At 35.0% G+C, this 20,579-nt stretch overlaps 1 protein-coding gene across 5 annotated transcripts in view; it reads right to left on the reverse strand.

Moving 5' to 3' along the window:
- SCFD1 (sec1 family domain containing 1) overlaps nt 1-20,579 on the reverse strand; it is a 110,808-nt gene that overhangs the window by 40,273 nt on the left and 49,956 nt on the right. For all 5 annotated transcript variants that reach the window (XM_021004259.2, XM_021004261.2, XM_021004262.2 and 2 more), the window contains 5 exons: nt 17,247-17,386; nt 14,780-14,870; nt 13,777-13,850; nt 11,135-11,216; nt 9,352-9,448 (listed from right to left, as the gene is read on the reverse strand). In XM_021004259.2, the coding sequence (XP_020859918.1) occupies nt 9,352-9,448; nt 11,135-11,216; nt 13,777-13,850; nt 14,780-14,870; nt 17,247-17,386 (484 nt within the window). The remainder of the gene's footprint in view (nt 1-9,351; nt 9,449-11,134; nt 11,217-13,776; nt 13,851-14,779; nt 14,871-17,246; nt 17,387-20,579) is intronic.

The following is a 20,579-nucleotide window of genomic DNA, read 5'->3' on the forward strand; positions in this document are numbered from 1 at the left end:
TGTAGTGGTGAGAACAATTAAAAAGTCAAAATTTGGGCAGTATGTACTTTGTTATTTCTAATTTTATTCTAGGAAAATATAGCTGAATGATGACAGCACCTCTTTTTTTGTTAGGAAGAGGTTCTTACCAAGGTTCTAATTTGCTCCCTGAAAGTTTATTGATTGGGCTTTGCCTCTGCTCTAGCAACAAAGAAATAAGTGAAGGCTTCAAACTAAGAAGGCACTAACAAAATCAACAGTCAAGCAAAGTCTTGTTCACTTATCCCTAACATGGGAATTGTTGATTCTATGTTAATACTTCACATTTTACTTTTTTTAAGCATCACAACTCAAAAGCTGTTTCATACGTAGTCCCCGAGTTATTTTCCAAATACCAGATATTTCTAAAGCATTTGGCTGAAAAGAGGTCTAGAGCACTAAATATCAAGAAGAGGTCTTTAATTGGAAATTGAGAGGATGCCCATCAATTGGGGAATGGCTGAGCAAGTTGTGGTATATGAATGTAATGGAATACTATCGTGCTATAAGAAATGATGAACAGGCTGACTTCAGAAAAACCTGGAAAGACCTATATGGTCTGATGCTGAGTGAAGTGAGCAGAACCAAGAGGACTTTGTACACAATAACAGCCACGTTATGCGATGACTAATATTGCTTAACTGAACCCTTCTCAGCACTATAAGGATCTTAGACATCTCCAGAGACCTCGGGATGGATAATGCTGTCCAAATCCAAAGAAGGAACTATGGAAGTTGAATCGCTATCACTTATTTTTACCTTCTGTTGAGTTTTGTTTCATCTTTCTGATGGTTCTTCCTATTGGTTTTAATTTTTACTCACAACTTCACTAATGTGAAAATATGTTTAACAGGAATGTAAATGTAAAGCCTATATCAGATTGTGCGTCGTCTTGGGGAGGATGGGGGGAAGAAGGGGAAGAAAAATTTTCAACTTAAAAGCATATGGAAGTGATTGTTGATAAATCAAAATAAATTAATAAATTTTTAAAAAAAATTTTTAAAAAAAGAGGTCTTTTGTAAAAGAAGAATCCAATGGTTTACAATACTACTGGGATTATACAGTTTTCATGTGTGCTGGCTTGCTTGCTCATCCTCTTTTGCTCTCTCTGTATATGTATACATACACATATACAAAACATACTACATATATACACATACAATATTAATAAAATGTATTAAAATATTTTTTCCAGCATGAAACAGCATTTTTGTGTGCAAGGACTAAATTCTCTTTGATTCACAATACAAGAAAAGTCTACTGACCTTATATATATATATACACCATTAAATTAAAAAAGAATTTAATTAGATAAATGTAAATTCCAGTGCACTATTCATTTTGGAGTTAATTTTGGTGGGTAAAATTTTCTTCTACCAATTTAAAATTTAAAGATCCTTTTGTTATGCTTTTTAAAACTTAAAGGGCCTTCAATGGATGCTTCCTTTCATTTCCTTTAATGGGGAACAGAAAAGTTCAATACCTTAGCACAAACTACTCACACTTAGATCATTTTTCAGGTTAAGAGATCCCATTCCATCCTGTCTTCTCCAAAATACTGCCCTTTCTGTAATTCCCATTCTATCACTTATTTTCAGTTTCTCTTTGTTTACTGGCTCCTTCCCTACTGTCTACAAATATGCTCATACCCTATCATTGAAAATCCCTCACTTGATCCTTCCATCCCCTCTACCTATTCTCCTATTATTTCTCTTGCCCTTTGTGGCTAAACTCCTTGAAAAGGACATCTACAAAAGGTGCTTCCACTTTCCTTCCTCTCACTACTCTCTTCTTAACCCTTACACTCTAGGTTCTGACCTCATTATTCCACTGAAACTTCTCTCTCGAACTTAGGAACAATCTTTTAGTTGCCAAATCCAACCGCCTTTTCTCAATCCTCATCCTCCTTAACTTCTCTGAGCTTATGAAACTGTTGATCACCTTCTCCTTCTTAATGTTCTCTCTCCCTACCTATTTTTACTTAGTCTCTTTTTTTTGCTAGATCCTCTTCCACATTGTGTCATCTAATTGTAGATTTCCAATAGGCTTCTGTCCTTGGCCGTCTTCTCTTCTCCCACTATACTCATCAACTCCCAAGACATTAATTACCATCTCTATGCTGAAGATTTCTCAAATTGACCTGCCCTAACGTGACCTCTCTGCTGACTTCCCATCTTGCATCTCTCCAACTGTCTTTCAGACATCCTGAACTAGGTGTCCAGCAGACATCTTAAACTCAAAATGTCCAAAACAGAATTCTTTATCTCTTTCCTTACATCCTTTTCATTATCCCACCTTCCCCATTCACGTAGAGGGCAAAACTATACTCCCAGTCTCTCAGGCTTGCAGTTTAGGTATCCTTCACTTTTCACTATCTCTCAACCTCCCAATCTAGTCTGTTGCCAAGGCCTGTCAATTTCACCTTTGCAACATCTTTTGAGTATGTCCCCTTCCCTATGACACTGCCATTACTCTGCGGCAGGCCCTCATCACCTCACAGCTGGATTACTACAATAGCCTATGGGAGGTTCTGCTTGCCTCAAATCCTTCCCCACTCTAATCCATCCTCCATTCAGCCACCAAAATGATCTTCCTAAAGTTTGATCACATCACATCTTCCCTACTCAATAAACTCCTATAAACAAGACACCCCAGTAATACCATTAATAGATCTAAATCCCAAAGTGATTCAAGCAATAAGAAAAGGACCCATATATACAAAAATATCTATAGCAGTTCTCTGTGTGGTAGCAAAGAATTAAAAATTGAGAGGAAACTCATAAATTGGGAAATGGTTAAATAAGTTACGGTATATGAATGTGATGGAATACTATTGTGCTGTAAGAAATGATGACGGGGATAGATTCAGAAAAACCTAGGATGACTTGTATGAACTGATTCAAAATGAAATAAGCAGAACCAGGAAAACAATTTATACAGTAACAGCAATACTGTAAAGATAATCAACCGTGAAAGACTCAGTAATTCTTATCAACACAACAACCAATCACAATTCCAAGGACTTATGTTGAAACATGCAATATGGACAGCTGTTGAACTCAAGAGTATAATTTGAAGCATATTCTCTCTCTTCCCATGGCTACTGAAGTATTCTGTTTTGCGCTACTATACATATTTGTAAAGGGTTTTGTTTTTCTTGCCTTTCTCAAGGAAGGAAGGAATTTGGAACTGAAAATTTTAAACAATTTTATTTTAAAAATTAAATACACGCCAAAAAAGTCATCTAATCTGACCCACACCTCTGATAGAAAAGGTCAATGGAAGAAAATCTGCCCACACTCCTGATAGAAAAGGTCAATGATAGAAAACCTCCCAGGACACCTATTAGTCCTGTGAATTCTTTTCTTTGAGTACATATTACATATGGAAAAACAGATGCTCTCTCCAAATGTATCTGTTGTCAGTGATTAATGAAACTTTCACATTAACTGCTAACATTAAGTAGCATGCTTTTTAAAAAATCTTTCCCTATCAAATATTCAAACATTTGAAAACTACTAAGCACAAGGACATATATGAAAATACGGACAAAGTGTATGTGCACATATGTGTGTATATCCATAAAACTAGCCATTCAATTCAATAATTATAGTTCCCATTTACACAGGGCTTTAAGCAACACAAAGAAGCACTTTCTTCACAATAAACCCCAATTCTGGAGATGCAGAAACTAAAGCTCAGCGTGTTAAAAGTGAGTTATGTTCAAACAGCTACAAAGTATCAGTGTCAAAATTTGAACTCAAGCCTCTTGTACTCAAGTCCAAAACTGTTATCTTTAAGCACTTATTCTGTCCAACGTGCTGTGCTGGCACTGAGGATACCAAAGTGAAAAAAATCCCCCATGTCTGTTCTTAAGCAGACAAACTCTATGGCTATAATATGATATTAGAGACATATCTCCCAAACCAGATACAATAAAAACAGAGAAGCTGGAGGCGACAGCAACCACTACAGTGGTGGGGGCAGGTAGGGCTGAAGGGCCACAGGGCTCACATGTAAGCTGGGACTTAGCACAAGCAATTCATTCACTGAAGTATTATACTGTCTATATATCCCCTCGTTGTCTCCTGAGGCGATTTTTGAGTTATTATATAATCATCTAAGCCACTTTATAGAATGAAAATAATTTTTTGACTGCCACAGTTCTGACTATAAGGGCTAATTCCTATTGGGGTGATAGATTCTTTTGCTAGAGAATACTGAGAGCCTCTGAAATAACTCCTAGGGTGTAATGTTAAGCGTTAGGGGTTAACTTTAAGAAGAAACCTCAGACCTCAGGAGGGGCGGAGCCAACATGGCAGAGTGAAAGCAGTGATTTGCTTGAGCTCTCCCCCAAACCCCTCCAAATACTCATAAAAAACGGCTCTAAACAAATTCTGAAGCAGCAGAACCCACAAAAAGACAGAGTGAAACAAATTTCCAGCCCAAGACAACCTGGAAGATTGATCAGAAAGGTGTATCGCGCCGGGCTGGGAGCGCAGCGTGGGTGCGCAGGCTACAGCAAACCTGGAGCAGGCCTCAGATAACTGAATCACGGGCAGCTGTGGAGGTTTCCAGACTCCTTGATCCACAACTGCCGAAGACAACTTAGAAGGTCAGTGGGAAAAGTCTGTTTCTGTCGGTGCTCAGAGAGGAAGGTGCGGTTTCAGCTCCATTCCCCAAGAGCATGGCTGGGGGGGGGGGGGCAGCTGCTTCCCAAGCTTCCCACAGACTGAGGGGGAATCCAGTGGCTGATAAGACAGGGATTGCAGGGATCTCTTTCCCAGTGCTGAGGCAGGAATCTCTTCTTTGCCCGTGTGTGGATCTGGGTCACAGTTCTGGGTGGTGGTGCTGGGGTGAGGAGGAACGCTGGCGTGGTGGAGCTTGTAGTGGCTGTAGAGAGGAACCCCTCCTCACAGTTACAGGACAGAAAGGAGTACTTGTGGTCACAGGCCAGGAAAGGAGTAAACACCTCGCCCCTTATCATACCACCTTGCAAGAACTGAAAATTTAAAGGTCCCTACAAGCATCTCTGAAAACAGCTATACAAACCCCTGAAGCTTGGGACAGTACACTCTCCACATTGGAAGCAGACTCTTACCTTAACAAAGAGTTTAAAACTCAAGTAATTGGCCGGGATCATGAGCAAGCAGCGCAAAAAGAGTCAGACTATATTATCTTACTTTGGTGACAAAGAAGATCAAAATATACAACCAGAAGAAGACAACAAAGTCAAAGCTCCTACATCCAAAGCCTCCAAGAAAAATATGAATCAGTCTCAGGCCTTGGAAGAGCTCAAAAGGGATTCTGAGAAGCAAGTAAGGGAAGTAGAGGAAAAACTGGGAAGAGAAACAAGACTGATGCAAGAAAATCATGAAAAACAAGTCAACAGCTTGCTAAAGGAGACCCAAAAAAATACTGAAGAAAATAACACCTTAAAAAATAGCCTAACCCAAATGGCAAAAGAGGTCCAAAAAGCCAATGAGGAGAAAAATGCCCTAAAAAGAAAAATTGGCCAAATGGAAAAGGAAGTCCAAAAGATTACTGAAGAAAATACTTCCTTAAAAATTAGAATAGAGCAATTGGAAGCTAGTGACTTTATGAGAAATCAAGACACTGTAAAACAAATCCAAAAGAATGAAAAATTAGAAAACAATGTGAAATATCTCATTGGAAAAACAACTGACCTGGAAAATAGATCCAGGAGAGAGAATTTAAAAATTATTGGACTATCTGAAAGCCATGATCAAAAAAAGAGCCTAGACATCATCTTTCAAGAAATTATCAAGGAAAACTGCCCTGATTTTAGAACCAGAGGGCAAAATAGAAATTGAAAGAATCCACAGATCTCCTCCTGAAAGAGATCCCCAAAGGAAAACTCCTAGGAATATTGTAGCCAAATTCCAGAGTTCCCAGGTCAAGGAGAAAATATTACAAGCTGCCAGAAGGAAACAATTCAAGTACTGTGGAAACACAATCAGGATAACACAAGATTTAGCAGCTTCTACATTAAAGGACCACAGGGCATGGAATATAATATTCCGGAGGGCAAAGGAGATAGGATTACAACCAAGAATCACCTACCCAGCAAAACTGAGTATAATCCTTCAGGGGAAAAAATGGTCATTCAGTGAAATAGAGGACTTTCAAGCATTCCTGATGAAAAGACCAGAGCTGAACAGAAAATTTGACTTTCAAATACAGGACTCAAGTGGAACATGAAGAGGTAAACAGGAAAGAGAAATCATAAGAGACTTATTAAGATTGAACTGTTTACATTTCCTGCATGGAAAGATATTTGTAACTCATGAGAACTTTGTCAGTATTAGGGTGGTTGAAGGAAAAAAATTATATGTATGTATAGATAGATAGATAGATAGAGGGCACAGGGTGAGTTGAAGATTAAGGGGTCATATCTGGAGAATAAAATTAAGGGATGAGAGAGGATGATACTCGGAGAAGAAAGGGAGAGGTAGAATGGGGTAAATTATCTCACAAAAAAAAAACAGAAAAGAAAAGTCTCTCACAGTGGAGGGGAAACAGGGGAAGGTGAGAGGGAATGAGGGAATCTTATTCTCATAGGATTTGGCTTAAGGAGAGAATAACATACACATTCAATTGGGTATGGAAATCTGTCTTACCCTACAGGAAAATAGGGGGAGAAGGGGACAAGAGAGCAGGGGGATGATAGAGAGGAGGGCAGATTGGGAAAGAGGGTAATCAGAAGCAAATACTTCTGAGGAGGGACAGGGTCAAAAGAAAGAATAGAATAAATGGGGGGGGCAGGACAGGATTAAGGGAAATAGAGTTAGTTTTTCACAACATGTCTACTATGGTAGTGTTATATGTACAACCTATATTGAGTTGCTTGCCTTTTCAATGAGGGTGGGTGGGGAGGGAGGAAGGGAGAAAATTTGGAACTCAAAGTTTTAAAAACACGTTTTAAAAAAATGTTTTCACATGCAACTGGGAAATAATACAGGAAATGGGGAACAGAAGTCTATCCTGCTCTACAGGAAAATAGAAGGAGAAGGGGATAAGAGAAGGCAGACCAGGGGAAGAGGTATTCAGAATGCATGCCATCTTGGGGTGAGGGGAGGGGTGAGCAATTTGGAACTCAAAAAACTGTGGAAGTGAATGTTGAAAACTAAAAATAAATAAATTTGTATTTTAAAAAAAAGGACAAAGAATCCTCAAAATTAAAGGGGAAGTAAACGGCAAACTCACAAATGTAAGTACTCTGGTTTTGGGGACCACATTGATAGCTGGTTATCAGGGGCCTCCTCTGCCACTTAAGAGAGCATGGTACAGAGGAAAGAGGCTTGGGATTCAGATTCCAAAGACCTGGGCTGGAATCCTGGCTTTGCTCTTTACTACCAATGTGACCTTGGGTAGGTCACTTCATGTCTATGTGACTCAAATTTCTGTTGTAAAGTAAGAGGGTTTGATTAGATATCTTTATCACTTCCAAATCGATCACTATAGTATCCTGGTACATAAAGTGAAAGATTATCCTGAGGACAGAATAATCGATTACAATTTCATATTTTGCCGGAAAAAATGCCCAACCTCAAAATATTTAGGATTACAATATTTTTTTTAAAAATTCTAGCTTTTTGCAGTCTGAGTAGTAAATGTAGTCTGAGATTTCTAAAGTTTAAATGCTTTTTCAAAAAACTGTAATAATCTGTTCTTTACCTCACTTCTGTCTATTTTTGGAAAAACAGTGTCCAAACATTACTTCATATAATAAGTTTTAAGTAAAAAATTCCACATTACTGAGAGGACTTAAGATTGTCATTTATTTTATTCCAAAACCTTTCATAAGTTCCATAAGATATAATTCACTAAGTGAAGGCAATAATTAGAAAGACAGATTGTCAAATATATATAAGCCTTGCTGTAAGAAAACCTAATTTATAATGACAATTTACGTTACAGAAAAAATAAAGGGGCTATTTACATTATAAAAAGATGCTTTACTTTGAAAGAATCCTTTAAATAGCAAGTTTCTCAAGAAATTTGGAATATAATTCAATTTACAAGAACTGAGTTTACATGTAAGCGTTTTATTGTCCTAATTTTGATTATAAAAGATTTTGTAAAGACATATTTAGAATTGTCACAAAGTTAGGCGGCACAGTGAATAGAGCACCAGTTCCGGAGTCAGGAAGACCTGAGTTCAAATCTAGCCAGACATTCACAGAACTGTGAGCCTGGGCAAGTCACTTAACCCTGTTTGCCTCAGTTTCCTCATCTGTAAAATGAGATGGAGAAGGAAATGACAAACTACTCCAGTTTCTTTGCCAAGAAAACCCCAAATGGAATCATGAAGAGGCTGAACCAACTGAACAACAATCACCTTTACCAGTTTAAATCCTCAAACTGTATTAAGCCCCATGCAAGTTACTTTTGGGTGCAATTATCTGAACTGGTCATAGCTTAAAAATCTTGTCCTGATACTAAAGGCTCTTATCCCCCAAAAGCAAACAAATTCTTCATCAACTCCTCACTTAACTCCTGTTTGCTATCAGGTCACAGTGAAATTAGACAGTTAAATTACAAAGTAATAAGGCAAAAAACAGCAAAGATAAAATGAGGGACAAAAATATTCCTCAAACTCAAAAAATTACATATAACTGGACAACACTCTACTTTAATTACTAGCTAGTTCTTGGGGACTCATTCATGAGTTCCGGACTGATAATTCAAGGTCTTAGCAATGTGTACCAGAAGTTCAATTTTTCTCTTTCTTCATGTTGGTCCTAGTCCTTAAAAATAGCATCTCATACTTCCAGGATGTGACAGGCCACCTCAGCTCCATCTAGTCTCCAGGCACCAAGGGTTCAGCCTGTGGATTTTCTCTGAAAATACTCTAGCCAATCAGGAATGGCCATTGCACTTTCATGCTCTTTCTCTCATACACTGAAGAGACAACTAATATAATACGAAAGAGATAATAAATCTAGTCAAATGATTTCACCCCCAAAATTCACAAAATATTTCACTTCTTCACAGACTCTTCACAAAATTTCCTAAAATTAACTGAAAAAGAGCAAGACTCCCAGGTATGAGAAGAAAAAAATTATTTTAAACTAGTACACTATGTTCAAGTACTACAGAAACAGAAGATTTCAATTAAACAAAAATGAAAGTCATGTTCTTGTCCAAAGCTCCCAAAACAACACTGGTATAGTTTTACAACAGCAAATGTCTTACCTAATTAACTTAACAACGTGATTGGTTCTGAAGAAATAGAACTTCTACTGAGAATAGGCTCAAACTTTAAATGGTGATTTGAGCTAACAGCAGCCTTAGATTTGGGGTACTTACCATCAGGGTCGGAAATCATGTCCAGGAGAGATTTGTCCAAAGTAGTCTTGCTCATTATTTTTTCTTCATACTCAAAATACACATCTAGTTTTCGAGTCTATTCCAAAATAAGCATGAAAAAAGTAAATTACATTAGAAAAGCATACTGGATATAATCTACCTGGTTGATAAAATTCTAAATGTTCCGTAATTTTTAAAAATTACTCATTCTTCATTGATAATTTTGACCACACAATTAACACCATCAAACTTAATGCTTTTATTTTGACAAATTTTAAGATATACACAGCACAGACAGAAAAACTGGCTGCAATTAAGCAAATAGTAGCTTATCTTTAATTATTGGCATACAAATAATAAGTACTTTTGTGTCACAGACATACTGAAATGTAGCCACACTATTTAAAGGACTTGGTAATTTCATATATACATAAATATGTATGTGTGGGTAGTGTGTATATATATGTATATGTATATGTATGTATTTACATATGTGTGATAATTGATTTCCAGGATGATTTCATTTTTAGCAAAAGAAAAAAAAGGGATTTTGGATACAACTCCAGCCTTAGAGTCAGGAGGACTCGAGTTCAAACCTGGCCTCAGACACTTGACACTTTCTAGCTGTGTAATCAGGGGCAAGTCACTTAACCCCAATTGCCTCAGGGAAAAAAAAAGGGGGGGGTTTAATATACTGCTTTCCATTAATTTCAAATAATAACCTACAAGCATGATTTGCTGTTTATCCACAAATGAATTTTGGGATTTCTGTGCTCTACAGCAAAAGGTCACTGAGCTTAGTTCACTTCTCCAATATTATTCCAACTTTCTGAAATGCAAAGAGCTAAGATTTTAAGTACTAAAGTATTATAAAAAGGAAATTAGATTGAAGGCTTTTATAGTTTTTTTTTAATTAAAATTATTAGGAAAGGGAAAGGCAGTGAGAGGAAGATCAAGGAAAACATACGAGTTTCTGCTTGATATACGAAGGAAGATAATAATGGAAGACAGAGAGGGGAAATTACTCAGCTTGCATTTTATTTCCATTTTCTATCTAAAGGAGAATGATGTTTAGCATGGTAAAGACAGAAGAAAAATAGTATCACAGAATTTTAATGAGAGGAATTTTAGGAGCCATCTAGTCGAACCAATATCTGAAAAAGAACCCCGTTACAAAATACTTGATAAATGGTTATCTAGTCTCTGCTTAAACACCTCCAAGAGAGGGAACCAAAGAATTTGTTTTGTTTAACTAAAAATATCTGTTAGTAGGGTTTTGTTTTTCTTCCACTGGCTGGAATAGTTTGGAGGGAGCTGAGATCAGGCTTGTTTAAAAAAAAAAGTGAAGCTTGTTTAAATGTTCTGGAAAGAAGCTATAATGCCAATGATGAAATGGAGCTCACTGAATTTAAACTTCCTATCCAAAGAAAAATGAACAGTGAGGTACTTAAGATTTGATGTATGACAAACTGAAATGAGGGAACCATGGACATAGGGAAAATTATTAAGAATTTGCTAACTTAAGAATCAATTAAACAACATGTGCAACATAAACAAACATCACAAGATGTGAAGTTAACCCATTCCTCCGCAACTGAAGAACTCAAGAAACAATATGGAGTGTACTAATATTATGAAATGACTATCTTAGATTCTACTTTAGCAAAAGGTGTCTTAAAATTACATTGCTAGTAGTTTAAAGTTCTTCAGTTTATCATCACTGGAATAATGTGGATGGATATAATGCACACTTATAGAACAAGAAAGGTTTACTGAATTATACCTTTATATGTTCTAAAACAGCAGTGGCAACATTAGTGTGAAGATCAATGAGCCTCTTCTTTTCAAGAAGTTCTGGAAGAGAGCTAAAGGAGTAAAAGAATCTGAAATTTATTCCTTGTGTTTCCAAGAAAATAACATATCACCATAAAACATTACAACTGGGCTTTTCTTCCAATGGAATTGAGAACAGCAAAATAGCAGTCTGAATATTTCCTTACAGCTACTATAACCTCTGAATATGAAAACTGTCAGTCTATATATGTTTCTCTTTAACTAAAAAATAACCTGGCCTTAAACATCAGCATTTCCAGAATCTTAGCTTTTGCCTCTCAAACTAGGAGATTTTAACCAAAACAAGGTACTAGACATATACTTTTTCCTTCTTTTCCAGAAATGTTTTAACCTGAAAATTAAATAACAAGAGCATTTCTTAGTATAGAAAAAGTGGATTGTATATGAAACTAGGAACTTTTGTTGTGTATACCTCTTAAAAATGTATATTAAACACAAAAGAATTAAAACCCCCTTGTTGATGGCCCCTTCTGAAACTGCTTTTGCCTTCTGTGTATTTTGCAAAAATTTTATTGACATTCTTTTCTTCTTTTCCTTTTGCAAGTGAATTCTTGCCATAGTACATCTCCTTGGGTTTACTGAATAATATATGAGTATATGCTCTTTACTTTGGATCCCATTTACCTAATCTGTCCTGATAATCAACTTTTCTACATTTTAAACAAGTACCAAACAGTTATATTGATAACAATATGGTAATAAACTTATGATCTAGCACTGGCAGGCTCCTTTCCTTCTACTTCATCAGTTTTTCTGAAATATGATTGGGCAAAAGTTTTTAATAATTTACTCTTCTCCTATTTTCTTTTTTAAATATAACAATTTCATTTTCACCTTTTATTTCTATCAAATTAGTTAATGGTATTTCTATCCTATTTTTTAAAAAGTTATATTTATCAAATTAAATTTTTACAAATTTTCAATTCTGATGATCTCTTCCTTGATTTTTACTATTCTCATTCTGCATTTAGTTGATTTAATTTTTTAAAATGCTGCTTTTCTAGTGCTTTTAGTTGCATGACCAACTAAGTGATCTGTTAACTCACTCTGGCTAAAGACAATATTTAGAGATATAAATTTTCCTCTAATGCTTTTGCTTCATCCCACAAGCTGTGGTACATTCTCTTATTGTTTGAAATTACACATTTTACAATTTGTTCTTTGACCCACATTTTCTTTAGGATTTTATTATTCAGCTTCATTTAAGTTTGAGTTCTTTCTTGAAATGCCCTTTATTCACCATAATTTTTACATATTTTTTTCTGCATTTGTGAATTTTTTTAAATCACCTAGCATAATGGCACCCAAAGCTGAAAATTTATATAGTCTCCTTTTTTTATCACCAAAAATCTAATTTTTCCCAAAATTTTATCCATGGGCTTCTTTTCATAATTATCTTTTTGTTTAATTGGAAATATACTTTTAGCAAGATTTGTTTCTGAAAGAGCCTTTCTTCTCATCTTTATGCCACATATTTGTACTTGTATTAGATTTTTTATTGTCCAAGGTATCTTTGCTGCCCTGTACTCCCCCCAAGGTTATTCTTCAACATAACAGTGCCAGAGATAAAAAATAACAAAGGCAGAGCAAGTTGGAAGTAGAATTTCAAACTCGGATTGGTTTAACTTTGGTGCTTTTTTCCTATCCCTCTTCTCTTTCTAGGTTGTATGACATATGAAGAATACCAGTTAAGCCTGCCCTCTCCATGTTTAGGCCACAGCTTGACCTTCATTTTCCCTTCCTAATTAAAACTATTGTGCCTGGATTTTAGTCCTTTGTCTCAACAGCAAAACTAAAAGTGTACTTTTTAGGGGGTATTTTTTTCATATCATGAAACACAGTAGTAGTAGTAGTAGTACTAGTAGTACTAGTAGTAGTAGTAATAATCTAATTATTTAGACTATATAGATAGCTTGGATTTACTCAACTAAGAGAAAATGTCTTGCCGTGGATGCCTCACTGTAGCATGGAAGTGATTCTGATTTCTTGACTGTCATGCCCGGGGAGTACAAGAACTACTAGGTTCTACACCAAGAAGGAAGGCATGGACCGGTGAATACTGTAGTAGAAAGTGTCAGATGGCATGTGAAATCCATCACAGCACTGAATGTATGCAATTCTATGACGTGATGTTTTCCAAACACCAGGCTAAGTTCTGAGAAGCCTATTACTAGACTAGCTGCCAGATGATTAATCTTCTGGACAACAGCAACATTTCAAGACCATTTATATAGAAGGGCTGCAGTTTGGAGTGGTGAAGGGTATACCCACATCAACAAAAACAAAGTGCTTACACATAATAACATAAAAACAAATGGCACTTATACAATGATACTTAAGGTATATAAATGGCTTTATATAAATTATATTACAGTCTTCAAAAGAGCACTATGAAACAGTCAACAAGGGAAACAAAATCAACTTGAAAATGTACAAAAGCAGCTCTTTGAAGTTAGATATAATACTTGTTTTTTTTTATCATCAAAGATTTACTATTATTGGGAGTACCATCCATTATCGTAACTTTGTTCAAACTGAACTGAATAAAAATAGATTTTGTCATCCACTTACCTAACAGCTGAGGTTAGCTTGGCTGTATTGTCAGAAAGCATACTTATAGCTCCTTCATCTTCTCCTTCTAAACCCTAAGAAATATAAAACCATACCATTAACTAAAAAAATCCCAATACCTATACACTCAATTTCTAAGATAATTTATTTAATAGATCCCTCAAAATAGTACATTTGGCCCCAATACCCCAACCCTCCGATAAATCCTACTTTGTGTAGTGGATAGAGTGCTCTACCTGGAATCAGGAAGACCTGAGTTCAAATCGAGCCTCAGACACTTATTAGCTGTATGACCCTGGGCAAGTCACTTAATGTCTGCCTCAGTTTCCTCATCTGTAAAATGATGATGATAATAGCACCTACCTCTTAGGGCTGCTGTGAGGATTAAATGAGATATTTGCATAAAGTGTTTTGTAAACCTTAAAGCATTATATTATTATAGCTAGTCTTAAAGCTATTATTATTGCTGTCATTATTAATTAATTTTAATGGCTGCTGTCAAACTATTTCTTCAACAGTAAAAAGCACCATATAATACAATTTATAACTTATAATACTGATTGTCCAAGTGAAGTAAGGTCTTAGTTTTATTGAACAATGTGATATCTTGCATTTGGAAGAACCTGACTAACCAAACCAGTTTGTATAATACTAAAGGGGCAAGATATCTGATCTATTTTTGTGAAACAAAATGGTAGATAATAAAAGTTATCCAGATAGGCACATAATAATAAAAGATCACTTTTGTGCATAGTTCTTAAAGTTTACAATGTGTTTTCTTACCTATAATTATAGTGTGAGGTAAGCAACATTAGAATTATTAGCTCTTTTTTGTTGAAATCAAAAGTGATGCCAAGCAAGGTGACATGACTTGCCTAAATGAAATCTTAGGAGATGAATATTTACTCTGGCTACACAGAAAGAGCTCATGTAAATATATAAAACCATTCTCCTTCTGGAAGCCTTCTTCCTAAGTATTCTCATGTACCAAACAGGATCTTACCATAATGCTTTTAAGCCGCTTTACTTCATCTTCCTGGGCTCTGTAGGATTCTAGTTCTTGTTGAACAGATTCTGCAACTTCTGGGAAAGGACTAAAACAATATTACACATGATGAACTAATGAAATAAATCATTATTAACATCTTTACATATATTTAATTTAGTAAGAAGACAAAGCAACGTACTATTTTTGTATCATGAGTAATAAGGTCATACTATTTTTCAAATTTATTTGTATATAATGCATATTATTTAAATATTCAGATATATCAAATGCCAGGGGTTATATGCAAATATATACAAAAATTATTTTTAAGAGCAAATGTATGTCAAACTAATTAAGATATTTCAATATATATTAAAATTTCAATTTATATTTTTACTTCTTGTTGATCATTAAATTTTCTTTTGGTTTCACACTGTAAGAAAGGAAATTTTTTTTAAAAAGACATATACATAAAAGCACTCCAGGAGTACAAAAAAACATTACATGTAATAAACAACATATAAACAATAAACAAATATATTAAAAATATACACCTGGCATTCTCACCAAATGACACACATTGTCAAAAGTTCCAGGCAATTAAATTATGGGTTTAAAAGCAACGTTACAATTATTCAGGAAAAAAAATCCTTGCAATTGTACATTCTTAATATCCTTAGATGCTATTGATATGTACCCAATTTTCTCTACAGATGAGATTTGTCTACTCTCTGGTACCTTGCTGTATATAAGCAACTATAATTTAATGGTATACTATAAACACTGAAAATCACAACAGATCCTATTCTTTTTTTTTCTTTTTCTTTTTTCTTTCTTTTTAAGAGATCCTATTCTTAAGAAAATCTAGGTTACATATGGGGACTGTAGCACAACAGTATAATAACTTATCTATACTATGCAATGTAAAATTATACAAACTACCTCACTAGCAAAATTTGATTCTCTTGAATTACAAGTTATACCTTTCTAGTTTATAGGGAAGAAAATGGATTAAAATGTTTTGAAAGAATTTGATTTTTAAAATGAAACTGATAAAAAACTTGACCGTATTACAGATTTTAGGCATATTAGAGATTTAACATCACTCCAAGTGAAGGACAAAAATATAAGCCAGGGCAAAGTTTATGTATAATAAAACATTTAGGAAGTACAAAATATATTTTATTCTATAAACCCATATTATATGAGGACACAGAAAACATTCAAGAGGGAGAAGTAGTAAATTTTCCATCACAGGAGACAAAGAGGGAACTCTACAGAAAACTGTTTCTCCTCCAACATAAATGTGAGTCAAATCAGAGCTATAAGAGAACAGGAAGATCAAATGCGTATATACACGATACATAACTTCAGAATTGCTAAGAGATCCCACATCCCAAAACAAAATATGCTTCTAATGTTACTATTAAAGAGTGAAGTTTACAGAGTGAAAAAAACCCAACACGATTTTTTTCACTAAAAAAAATATATATTTTTTTTTGTTCCTTAAAATAATTACAGAACAATTTTGCCAGAAATCATTATCTAATATTTATATTACAGTTACTTACTACAAGCAGCATACTGGAATGGAAACAGAACTGAATTTTAACAAGATCTAAATAAATAAATAAACAAACAGTTTTGCTGTTTATTGCCTGAACAACTTTGGGATTTAGTCTCCTTAATTTGTAAAGTAAAGTCATTAGGACCAACTAGATGATGCTTAAAATTATTTTCAGCTCTAAATACTGATGTTATAATACAAAGTGCCTGAATTTCAAGGTGTCCTCATAACCTAATATGCATATATATTACATCACACATGCGCGCGCGCGCGCGCACACACACACACACACATATACACATGCTCACACATGTACACTTAAAGGGAATTACTGTCAAGTTTCAAGCCCTCTCTTACTTACTCTTCTCACCACTTTTATAAGTGGTTTGGTTCCAAGCTTTGCAGTCTGAAGAACTGCTGCCATGAAAGAAAAGTGACAAGTTTTGGAACGGAAAGACCTGTGTTTCAATCCTAACTCTAATACTTAATATCTGTATGGCCTTAGGTTAGTCACTTAATTTCTCTGGACCACAGGTTCCTAACTCATAAAATGAGAAGGGTGGATGTGTAAGGTTCAGCCCAGCTATAAATCTATATTTCTATATGAGGAAAAAGTGGCACTGGGAAAGAGCATAATTTTTCAATATCTACTCTTGAAGGGGGTAGTTCCCAAATTCAAAAGATTTATGAACAAGATGGTAACATATTTATATTTAATGTAATAATGATCTTACATAAAAGAGACCAAAGGACCTGAGACTGGGAACAAAGAAAAAATGGCACTATAAAGAAAAAAAATCTTATTACTACCTTTTGTAACGAAAGATAAACCACTAGAATCTTTTCATAATTTTTAAGAGGATGATTCATCAAAGCATCTATCACCTTTGCTATCTGATAATTTGTCTTACTTACCTGCCTTTATGTTTTTGCCAAAACTTATCAACTGCAGTTAAATCATATGACTTCTTGTTTTTTCTCTTTGGTCTAGCACCAGCTGGAGAATTTTCTACTCCTGAAGATTCTTCCAAATTAACTCGATTTAAGTGAAAATCCTGGAAAACAGAAATCTTGATTTTAAAAACTGTTATCTGAACATGCAAACCACAAAATATATCATTTCATTATTTCATCTTCCATATAATACAGCAATGTTCTCAGATATCTAGCATGGTTGAAGATGTTGGTGTTCTACACTGGTGACATTTTAACCTGCAGAGTGTTCAACTTCTTTTCAAATCCTTTTTGATCAATGTTCTTAAAATGTATTTTCTTTCTTTACCTTAACAATAATAAATCTGACAGCTTTTTCTTGATTATTCAGGATAATTAATTATGAGCAATTATACTGCACTGTCAACATAGATGTAGTGCACAGTAATGGATACAAAGGTGTCAGCAAAAAGTGGATACAAGCCAACAGAAAAGCACACCCAGATTGGGCTGATTTTCCCAGACCATATTCCACATATGCCTGTGATGATATCACACATCAGTACTAGTTACATAATAACATATATGGAAACTGCTTTCTCGAAGAGATCCCAAGTGTCAGATTTTCTTATTTTGTGCCTCTTTTTCTGGTAAAGAATGCTCATGATCTCTTAAATAACATGTCTACCTCTATGAACAATCAATCCTAAAATCAAAGGCTTGCAGAAGTAAATTTCTTCCTGTTTTCATCAAGTCTAGCAAAGAGAGGAATTTAACTCTTGTTAGCAGTGAAAAGAGTAGCCATTATAAGTGATAATTGCCATTCATATTACTGAGATTCCTTCTTGTAAAGGGTTCTGAATTATATTATAATTATTTTCTTTAGCTGGGTTGCTTGAGAAAATATACCAAAAATGGAAAGAGAAGCCTGAGGGAACAATGAGGGTAGGACTTAATGGCTGGAACTACAAAGAATGGAATATATATTTCATTACTGTTCAATTCAATGAATATTAAGTGCCTGTAATGTGCAAGGTACTGTATTACAAGATAGAGGTGCAAATACAAAAACAGTCCCTGCTCTTTCTTTCTTTTTTTTTTTAAAGGCAACTGGGGTTAAGTGACTTGCCCAGGGTCACAAAGCTAGTAAGTGTCAAGTGTTTTGTCTGAGGCTGCATTTGAACTCAGGTCCTACTGACTTGAAGCACTTCCTCCAGTGCTCTATCCACTGTGCCACCTAGCTGCCCCCCAACAGTCCCTGCTCTTAAGGAGCATATATTATCTTTCACTGAAAGGTGTCTATGTTTTGTGTGTATGTTACAGAATTTTAGATGATCTAATTTTCAAAAATTTTAGACCTAATCTAATTGATACTGAAAAAATATACACACAATAGTGAAGCAGCCTCTGCTTGAAGACACCCAATGAGGAAAAACCCCCTAATGCCATTCCATTTTAGAATACAGCTCTAGTTATTAGGAAATTCTTTCCCTTACTACAAGCCAAAATTAGCTTCATTGCAACTTCCACTCACTGCCATTGGTTCAACACATTGGGCCCCCAAAAAGCAAGTCTAACTCCTCATCTTTCAAATACACTAAGAGAACTATAACATCTTTCCCTTGAGTCTTTTATTCTCCATGCTAAACATTCCCAGGCCTTTCAATCAACAGATCCTTATATGACATGGACTTAAGGTGCTTCACCATCCTGGTTGCCCTTCTTTTTAGATGTGCTCCAGCTTACACAAGTCCTTCCTGCGGTCCTCAGATCTGAACACAGTACTCAAAAAGGGTTTTGACCAAGGCAAAACACAATAGGGCACAATTTTCAAGTTATGTCTGAAAAGGAATATTCAGAGACCCTCTAATTAACACCCTCCCCTCCCACTTCCGCTAAATTGTTGGCAGAATGATAAAACCTTTCTGGGAATAATTTCGTTTATCTATATTTCTTATAGAAAGAAATGCTACATTTCAATTTGAGATTAGCAAAAATAAAGATGTAACTTTTTCTCCCATCTAATGTCCCAGACCCACTGACAATCTGTCTGTGGACCTCATGTTACAAACACCTGCTCTAGAGGCTGCATCCTTTCATAAGGTAAGATTTTGGATAAAATAAGCTAAAACTTCTATAAAAGCTTAATTAAGTAGAATTTGTAATAAGATACCAAGTACAGGATGAAAATACTGCTTTGAATCTAAAAATTAAACAAGTAGCGACAAGGCTCATTCCAAATAAATCCTTTTGGTTAGCAAAATAAAAAAAATTCAACAGCATATTGTTTTCTGATGTAGATTACAATCAACTGAAAACTAAAAAGCTATATGGTAAATATAAACCTTCTAAGAAACATTATTTTAAAAAAAGAACAAAACATCGGATACCTAAGATACAAAATGTAGAGCAAATTTTTACCTGTCATTTGCATATTAAGGCAGAAAAGGTAATATTTAATATTGAAATTGGGAACATTTTGTCCATCACCCCAAATACTGGAAAAACAGAAACTTCACACACATTATACACCAACAGAAATGTTTTTAACAGGATGAAACACCTAAAATCTTTTCATATTATGAATCAGATTTTCCTGGCTTGTAGTAGATTGTGGGCATTGGTGCACCAAGACACTGGCGCCACAAATTAAAGGTTGGCAGTTCACTAGGTACAAACAAATTACATTATGAAGTGTTAAGAAGTCTGGATAGTTTCAGCATGAGGCTAAAAGGAGATTTTTTGTTGTTGTTTATCATTTGCCATTCTCCCAAGATCACCCAACTCAGAAAAGACAGAGAGAAAATACAACTCATTAAAGACTTCTCTGAAAAGATACACTATAAATTAAAAAAATTTTCTGAGATTTATTATTCACTTCCTAAGAGTGGCTGTAAGGGCAAAAATGAAAGATCTGCAAAGTGCTTTGCAAACCTTAAAATGTTACATAAATGCTTAATATTATTACTGTCATTAGAAGAAAATGTTTAGAAATGTACAGCAATTGGAGTGGCCCCTGGGAAGCTTTCAGTGACTTCAGTACACGAACTTACTGAAAATAAATGGAAAATATGCTTGTTTAATGAACACACTTTCAGGCAATTAATAAAATTCTAATCATAAAAGGGAATAATCAGATAGGCAGCTGGAAGAAAAATAGAGAATCATTAAATTGTAGTGCTTGGCTACAAGGACTATTCCATTTTTGTATTATGAACACATAACTTAGCCCCTAATGCACAGGTGCTCTTGATAGATACTTGTAAATTAAACTGGAAGATGATGTTGGAGACCATCCAAGACCAGAAGTATCAA

This window comes from Phascolarctos cinereus, unplaced genomic scaffold (assembly GCF_003287225.1).
Source record: "Phascolarctos cinereus isolate Bilbo 61053 unplaced genomic scaffold, phaCin_HiC Scaffold_3;HRSCAF=262, whole genome shotgun sequence".
Taxonomy (NCBI): domain Eukaryota; kingdom Metazoa; phylum Chordata; class Mammalia; order Diprotodontia; family Phascolarctidae; genus Phascolarctos; species Phascolarctos cinereus.